The following is an 8,828-nucleotide window of genomic DNA, read 5'->3' on the forward strand; positions in this document are numbered from 1 at the left end:
TAAAAAAAAAAAAAAAAAAAAACCACATAAATCATAAAAAAAATCTGAAAAAAAAATGTGGAATTTTTTTTAAAAAATCTGAAAATCCAACTACTATATTTTATAAAATCCAAACATTTGTCTATAAATAAACCTCTATTTTGATTTTATTTTACACAAACTTCAATTTCTTTCACATGCACAATCTCTAATATATTTCATGCACACATTCTTCAATGAAATGTCTCATGTCAAACACGGACTCTTCATCATCGGAAAATGAAAATATGTCCTATGTCGTACGTAATGAACCAATTGCTCCTCTCTTCAAGACTCCTAAAGAGGTGAAAGCTCGTAAAACTCTCGGAAATCCATAAATTAGATGACGTTCTCACATTATCAACGTACGTAACAGTCAAATGATATGTTCTTTGGGACTTTCATGGAGCAACTAATGATTTGATTGTTGGAGTGAAGTTCTTTTTTGGACCATCGTCACTCATGGGGATTTTCTCTATCCAGGTAATATCATTTTTTGGCTACATAATAATTATTTTTTAAAAAAAATTGATAGAATTAATGTTCATCGCCTCGAACTTTATCATTTTTTAATTTTTTTTAATTAAGAAATTTTGATAGAATAAATAAACAAAAATCTACGACTTTTTATATGCACACATTGTAGCCATTGAAAGAGGAAATTGTACTTTTTCTCAAAGAAAAAAAAGGATGTTGTACTTGTTTGGAATTTAGCATATATGGTTGTCTTAGAAATAGATAATAAGAATGTGAGATAGTCGTCTAGGAATTTTTGTGTGTCTATATTAATTTGAATATTTATAGATTACTTTTTGTAAAAAAAAATATGCTCTAATTGTTGAATGCGAAAGCGTTTCTTAATTTTAAATTAAGCCTCAAAGCACTTGAGTTCCAGGGTAATAAAGCAGATATCTTTAATTTGTAAAAATTTCTTAATTCTAAAAAAAAAAGAGTTGATGATTATTTTTAAAAAAAAAAATCTGATGTGGGACTTAATCATCGCTTGCTAGTCAATATCCAAACATAAAATATTCTCGTAAGTTATAAAAATAATTAACCTTTGCAATTGAACTTTGAAGAGTCATTTATGTTTAAAATAATATACAGTTACTTGTTTAACAAAAGATTAATGGGTTGATACATGCATGTAATTTTGGGTGAAATCCATCTATTTTTTCAATTATTATCCATAAGAATAAAGTCAACTTTCAATTTGATCTCTCTGATAAGTAAATGTTGATAATTGTACGTAAGGAAAAATTTCTGATAAAATTGAGATTTGAACTTAATTCAACCCTAAAAACTAGCTCCAAGGAAGATGATTGTCCAAGTTCATATATCCAACTTCCAGATATTTTATCCAACCGATTTGGGAACAACTAATTAACACATCCCCTCACGCTCAGTAATGAACATCTGGATCGGAGCGTGAAGTTTACAAATGACCCAATTATGAACAGAACGGTTGTCCCAACTATGGGCAATCCAACACATAACGGTAGAACATGAGCTCTGATATCATGTTAAGATTGAAACTTGGACCTAATTCAACCCCAAAAGCTAACTCAAGAGGGAAGGATTGTCCAAGTCCATATATGCAATTCTCAGGGATTTTATTTAACCGATGTGGGACAACTAACACCCCCACGCTCATGAATGAATATCTGGAGCGTGAAGTTTACAAATGACCCAACTATAGGAAGAACGGGTTACCCAATTATGGACAGTCCAACACATACGGTAGAACCTGAGCTCTGATATCATGTTAAGATTGGAACTTGGACCTAACTCGACCCCAAAAACTAGCTCAAGGGGGAGGATTGTTCCAAACCATATGTACAACTCACGAGAATTTTATCCAACCGATGTGGGACAACTAACACACCTCCTTATGCCCAGGAATGAACATCTGAAGCGTGAAATTTACAAATGAACCAATTATGGACAGAACGGGTGTCTCAACTATGAACAATCCAACACATGACGGTAGAACCTAAGCTCTGATATCATGTTAAGATTGGAACTTAGACCTAACTCAGCCCTAAAAGTTAGCTTAAGGGGGATGTTAAGATTGAAACTTGAACCCAACTCATCCCCAAAAGCTAGCTTAAGAGGAGAGGATTGTCCAAATCTATATATACAACTCTTAGAGATTTTATCTAACAGATGTGGAACAACTAACACACACCCCTCACGCGTAAGGAATGAACATCTGGAGCGTGAAGTTCACAAATGACCCAATTATGGGCAGAACGGGTGTCCCAAATATGAGCAATCCAACACATAATGGTATAATCTGAGCTCTGATACCATGTTAAGATTGAAACTTAGGCCTAACTCAACCCCAAAAGCTAGCTCAAGGAGGGAGGATTGTCCAAGTTCATATATACGACTTCCAGGTATTTTATCCAACAGATGTGGAGATAACTAACAGTTTTTTCTCACGTTTTTCATATCTATCACATTATTAGGTTTAATCCACTAATTTGTATTTTTTTTCAAATTTAATCATTTTTAATCGGAGTGATGTCATGACATTCTATTGAAAGAGACTAAAATTTTAAAAAATATAAATTAATATACTAAAATCGTGAATTAACTGATAACATAATCAGAATTAAAATCGTGTAAATTATTAGACAAAAAATATAATTTTTTTCTTGTTTTGTTTCAAATTATTAAAACGATGGTAGAAGTTTTAATTTGATTCATTTTCTGTTGAGTGACTAAATTTTTATTTGAAATGGAAATGTAATGGTAAAATAAAATTGAAATCAATAAAAGAACATTAAAAAAAAACAAATAAATAAATAAATGACCCACGTTATAAAAATACCTACCGCAATCAATGTATGACACTGGCCGCTAATTAAAGAAGTATGGGGTTATTTCGAAATATGTGAAAAGAAATGGACTGCAAACAAAAAGTATTTTGTTTTAAGGGTCAAAAAAGACAGAGGTGGAGGTTAGATAAATCAAGGAAATGACGCCGCTGACCTGAAACGTTCCCCTTGTTTGCCATTCGTTCTATAATCCCTCTCTTCTATCTCAGTGAATTTGTTCCGTGACTGATTCTCTCTCTCTAGATTGCAATTGAGTGGGAGGAAACAGGCCTGGATTATAGTTGTAGAAGGTATGACTAAATTTCTTTTTCTTGATTGCAAATATTGGCGAAAAATGTTATTTAATGATTTTTTACTGTTCTCTGATTTTATTACAGATAGTCGGTGCAGATTTTATGCGTTTGCTTCAGGTTTTTATGTGGGATTTTCGTTGAAAAAAGGGTTTTGGGGTTGTAGTTAGTTGATTTATTACCATTTAAATCCTCCGAGACCCATTTGGAAGTTTTAAAGGTATATTGAGTTTGAGAGTGTCGGAAATTCAAGTTTTGGCAGGTGCTTTTCGTACACCTTTTGCTTTGGATGAATTGACATTGGTTAGGGACAAGATAGATCTGCAAGTCACGACCTTTTTCAGTTTTTTAGGCACATAAGATTTTTTTTGTTAAAAAAGGAAAGGATATTTGTGAAATCCAGCAGGAATTGTTTGACCTTTTGCCTTGAGATCTCATTCATAATGACTGATTTAAGTTTTTTTATATCTTCTGCAGGCAGTGATTGGTCTGTGCATTGATTATTGAGTGCCATCGGAATCATGAACACGATTTTATGAAATGGCTTTCAGGTCAGGTGTACCTTAGAACGGTAGAAATTCTATTCTGATTTATAATCTTGAGGACCTAAAAGACGTTATAGCGGTTGGGATAGTTATTCTCATTAAAAGTAGTATAACTCAAAAAATGGCTGTCACGGGATTGCACAAGGTATCTGCTTTTGGCCCTTCTTTATTTGTGGAGTCCCAGTCTTCGGGGTCGAGCCTCTGGGAGGAACCACAAGTTAGGCCCAGTACTAGGGCATCCTCACTGTTAAAAATGTGGCGGGAGCTTGAGGATGAGCATGTGGTGAGTCCTTCTTATAGACAAAGGCACCGGAGAAGCAACACTTCAGATTCTGACTGCACAAGTATTGTAGCTTCTGTTGGACAAGGGAGTGATAATGGGGATGATAACTCTGAATATGCTGATGAGACTGAGAATCATGGGATAACGACACATTCAGAGATGAATCTTGAAGATAGTGACAGTATCATATCGGGACAATCTAGTGATTTGGGTGATATAGAACGTGAAAGAGTGAGACAAGTTTTTCGGGAATGGATGAACAGTGGTGCTAAGGGTCATTCACCTGATGGATTTCCTCTGAACAATAATACCGGAGAACAGTGCCTCGGTGAGAATGTTTGCGAAAGAGTTAGAATCATCAAGGAATGGGTGCAGACCGTTGCTCGGCATGGAAACAATAACGCATCACTTAGAAATGAAGTTGCCGAAGTTGGTTCTCAAATTGAGCAGGTGCGGGATGGGCTAGTGATTTCTCGTCCTCAGATTGGTGCTCGAAGGCCTGTACGAAGGTTATGTGGTAGACAGACTCTTCTTGATCTTCTTCTGAGGGCTCAGAGTGATAGGAATAAAGAACTTCGGGATTTATCTGAACAGAGGCCAGTGTCAGATTTTGCCCATCGCAATCGCATTCAGGTGAAATATTTTCTGAATAGTAGAGGCCAATAATGTTGCAAATATTACGAATTTACATTGTTGTGCATTTCTTGATTTGTATCCTTGCTGTACATGAAACTGATAATTTAGTTAATAACCAAAAAACTGATTTATAGATGTGACGGTTAAGGTCATTTGATGTGTGTTATATAGCTTCAGCCTCAGATATTTGATTTTTCTTTATTTTCTGGTATATCATGCAAATATTTGGGATGATTTGATTGTGTCTGTAAACAAGAATTATAGTTCTGTCTCATTAATCTTTGTCCTTTTTGCAGGCACTCCTAAGAGGTAGATTTTTAAGAAATGAAATATTGATCACAGACAAGAGACCTTCTTCCATGGCTGCAACTGAACTGGGTTTGCTGAGGCAAAGAAGTACAGTTTCCGATCTCAGGTAATTAACTTAGTGTTATGGAATTTTCCACTTTAATCTGTGTTTTGTCCATACTTTCCTCGTATGAATATACCCTGTTCTTGTTTCATTTAAGACTATGATAATTATTTGTGAACACACGTATTTTAATGCTATATGATTGTACATGTTGAAAAAATGAATGTATGTGATCTAAATCAAGAGAGATTATTTTGGTTAGTTAAATGTAATTAGGATCTGCCATTATATTTTAGATTTCAATTTGACTTATTTCCTTATAAATTTTTAGCCTATTTTGTATCTTTTCTCGAGATAACATCAATTTTACGCTCACATGATCTATTTCCTATTTATGCGTCCATGGAAATAATAAATATTATAAAAAATTATGCTTGGATTGAATGGAGGTTTGAACAAAACTCTAAATTTAATCTACTCTTTGTCATCCTCTTTTTTGTATACTTTTTGGAGGGGCGGTCATGTGATTGGAATCAGTTTCTTCTCAACCAACTTTTACCACCTCTCAATAGCTTGTTCTATTTCTATAATATATATTGGATTACTTGTCACTGGCATCTATTTAACTGATTCATAAAACTATATAGATTGTGCATCATCTTGTTGAGTCTTCAGAGATGCTACATGGAATTTTGTTCCCAGTTTTGGATAATAGGTTATAGCTGAAGCATGCTTGCATTATCTGATATTTATATCTTCGGTTGTAAACCAGCTCAGTTAGTGGACTTCATCTCTTAATCTTATGAAATTGTTGCCTTTTTGGCACTTTTTTATTCAAATTTCTATACTAAGTTTCTATTTATAATCTGTTGCTGTAGGGAAGGATTCCTCTCCAAATTGCTCAATTCGACTTCCACTCCAGGGAACAGTGCTGTGGCTAGTTCCTCTTCAAGTGACGAAAGTAGCGGTGAGGCGGAGTCTACATGCATCGGAGGGGCAGCTGCTGAGATTCATACAGCGGAAATAGATGCAGATGAAAACAGAAGTCGGCATGAATTTGTATCAAGAGTAACTGAAGTAGAGGAGGATTCAGCTCTGGTTCATGATGGAAATGCAGAAGTATCTCTGGGCATTGGAAGTGCTCATAGCCCAGAGCAGCCGACATTTGACAATGAGGCAAGCGAGCATAATAGCCATTTTGACCAGAACAATGCCGTTTTCTCTAATGAACCGCCACTCGAAAATGTTTATGAACCGAGAAGTGATGCGAGTTATGTTCATGAAGTGGCTGGTGACACTGTTTATATGGAAGGGAACGCTAATGAAGAATTTGATAGACAAGATGCTTTAACTATAGAGGAAGAAGCTCGAGACTCGGAAGTCGGGATTGATAACAACTCATGGCACCAGCTAACGGGTGTTGCTTTTACGGAATGGACAGATGCTGGCAGAGATGATACAACTGCTAATCAGTGGTTTCGGGAAATATCTGATTATGAGCTAGATCAAACACAAGGGTCGCATGAAGTCTGGCCAAATCACAATTTTGAAGAAGCTGTCGATAGTTGGCTGGATATGCCAACAGGAGAGGCCAGTGGATCTGTTGGAAGAATCGACACACTTTATTTCCCGGATAATGATAATGTTCAAAGCATGGAACTTAGGGAGCTTTTCAGCCGGTAAGCGAGTGATTTCTTACAGTTAATCCACGATTTTCGTTTAAAATATAATGTTTCCTTTTATTTGTGCTGCAGGAGACGTGTCTCTAGCCTTCTTCGGAGTAGTTTCCGTGAGAGCTTAGACCAGGTGCTACAATCCCATATGGAAAGGCAAGGTCATGCTTCTGGTGATTGGGAACTGGACGCCATGTCTTCTCCAGCTTTGATTGAGCCCGACCAGGAACAGCTAAATGGGGAGCAAACTTTGGCTTCATCTGATGGCTCTGAAATTAATGAATTTAACCCCTCATCAATTCATATCACCTCATCCCAGCCCTTTTGGGATGAGGAGTTACCCGCTGCAAATTGGCCGCACATCTCCTCGAATCAGCATATGGGAACAGTAAGTTCAAGCATCATCCATAGTAAAACTGGATTTCTTTACTTTAGTCTGATGTCATGTCTTTGATTCTCTCATTGTTAAGCATTTTGCCTCGCGTCATCCCCATTTTCAACATCTCTTCATGCTTATGTGCATCAGGAGTGGGAGTTGATCAACGACTTGAGGATTGATATGGCTAGGCTTCAGCAAAGGATGAATAATATGCAGAGTATGCTGGAAGCATGCATGGAGTTGCAGATAGAGTTGCAACGCAGTGTTCATCAAGAGGTTTCTGCGGCTTTGAATCAGTCAATCCTTTTGAGAGGTGAGTTTTGTTTAATCTGGTTCTGATATTGTTGGTGACTACAAACAAAAAATTGAAGGGAAAATAATAATCACAGAAAAATACACAGATAACTATAAAAAAAACCTTTCTCAAACCAGAAATGGGGGGAAAACACTAATGCACAAGTACTTCGATTCTTTGCCCTCTTTTTTGCGAGTGTATAAACTATTTATCGTCGCACATTGTTTTGTCTCCCCTTATTGTGATCATGCTTTTGACGATCCCATTGGATGCTATCGCAGGGGCAGATTCATGGGAGAGCAACATGTTACACCACGAATCTAAATGGGATTTTGTAAGAAAAGGAATTTGCTGCCTGTGTCGTGAAAGCAACATTGATTCCTTATTATATAGGTAAAAGAATTCTTAACGCAATTGTATCATTTGCTGCATAGTCGGTTCTTTAAGAACGAGCATCTGCTTTTTTACAGATGTGGACACTTGTGCACCTGTTCCAAATGCGCAGAACTTTCGGTCCAAGCCGCTGGGAAGTGTCCCATGTGTGAAGCTCCCATAGTTGAGGTTGTTCGAGCTTATTTTATCCACTAACGGAAAAAGAAAAACAGCATAGATGTATATCATATAAATAGCTGAAAATGCTGGAGTAGAACCCCAAAAAGTGTAAAAGTGTAACCAGAAATATGATTCATCTTCTTCAACCAGGTATATTACCCCCTCTTTTACCTCTCATTATTTTCCCAATCCATATTTTGCTGTCATCCTTCTTCTTTTGAGTTGGGGAGAGGTTTGTCGCAATTGTGTCTCGAACCCGAGATCTCGTTTTGGGAGATGATGCTATATGGTTTTTAAGTCATCGGCCCTAGCTAGTTCGTTCTAGGTGTTTGTGTAATGTGTAAATTGGGAGTCCTCGGACCGAAAATGCATATGGATTGTGTTGGATTATGAAGCACATCATCCATTCCCTCTAGCCTAAAACCATATTTAACTTGTTTTTCCCCAACAGATGGCATATGGGACTTGTTCTATAAATTCATGGGAAGTAACTCAAGCAGGAACTCAAGCAGGTTAAAGAATGATCAGAAACGCAAGGGCTCGGCAGATTTGTGTGTGTTCTTACAAAAGCTTCAATCTTAAAAGATGAGTATAAATCACGGCAAAACTTTTTGTTTATTTATTTGTATATCTACCTTTTTGTACTCGAGACATTTCAATTCGAAAATATTTATTCAAATAATTATTTGTTATCTCAGTGGCCTTTGGTTTATATGGACAGCAGAATTATTTTTTAAAATGATTGATCTAAACAAAACCCCGAATTCTTATCTTGTAGCATGTATATATAGTATAATAATCAATTACGAACATTAACTTGGAATATAATAAAAATCATGAATAAAACAATTAACTTTCAAGATCAATTCACCTATACCATCTATCTTGATGTAATGGACAAAATTTAGTTAACAAAATCCAACTGATTATATTTTGTATCATATGAGAAAATTTCAACACTA

The 8,828-nt window shown here is 36.1% G+C and overlaps 1 protein-coding gene across 1 annotated transcript; it reads left to right on the forward strand.

Annotated features, from left to right (window-relative positions):
* The first annotated feature begins 2,986 nt into the window (after nucleotides 1–2,986).
* Nucleotides 2,987–8,563, forward strand: LOC140973141 (uncharacterized). Its single transcript, XM_073435740.1, has 9 exons — nucleotides 2,987–3,151; nucleotides 3,629–4,612; nucleotides 4,912–5,030; nucleotides 5,846–6,646; nucleotides 6,722–7,028; nucleotides 7,167–7,332; nucleotides 7,596–7,707; nucleotides 7,785–8,016; nucleotides 8,318–8,563. The coding sequence occupies exons 2-8, from the start codon at nucleotides 3,818–3,820 to the stop codon at nucleotides 7,900–7,902; spliced, it is 2,418 nt and encodes an 805-aa protein (XP_073291841.1). The 5' UTR covers nucleotides 2,987–3,151; nucleotides 3,629–3,817; the 3' UTR covers nucleotides 7,903–8,016; nucleotides 8,318–8,563.
* The last annotated feature ends 265 nt before the right edge of the window (nucleotides 8,564–8,828 follow it).

The sequence above is a fragment of the Primulina huaijiensis genome, chromosome 3, assembly GCF_012295235.1.
Source record: "Primulina huaijiensis isolate GDHJ02 chromosome 3, ASM1229523v2, whole genome shotgun sequence".
Lineage (NCBI taxonomy): Eukaryota > Viridiplantae > Streptophyta > Magnoliopsida > Lamiales > Gesneriaceae > Primulina > Primulina huaijiensis.

Coding starts and splice junctions, on each gene's coding strand:
- LOC140973141 (XM_073435740.1), top strand. CDS start 3,818: ATGGCTGTCACGGGATTGCACAAGGTATCTGCTTTTGGCCCTTCTTTA. Junction 4,613..4,911: donor CCCATCGCAATCGCATTCAG/GTGAAATATTTT, acceptor TCCTTTTTGCAG/GCACTCCTAAGAGGTAGATT. Junction 5,031..5,845: donor AGTACAGTTTCCGATCTCAG/GTAATTAACTTA, acceptor CTGTTGCTGTAG/GGAAGGATTCCTCTCCAAAT.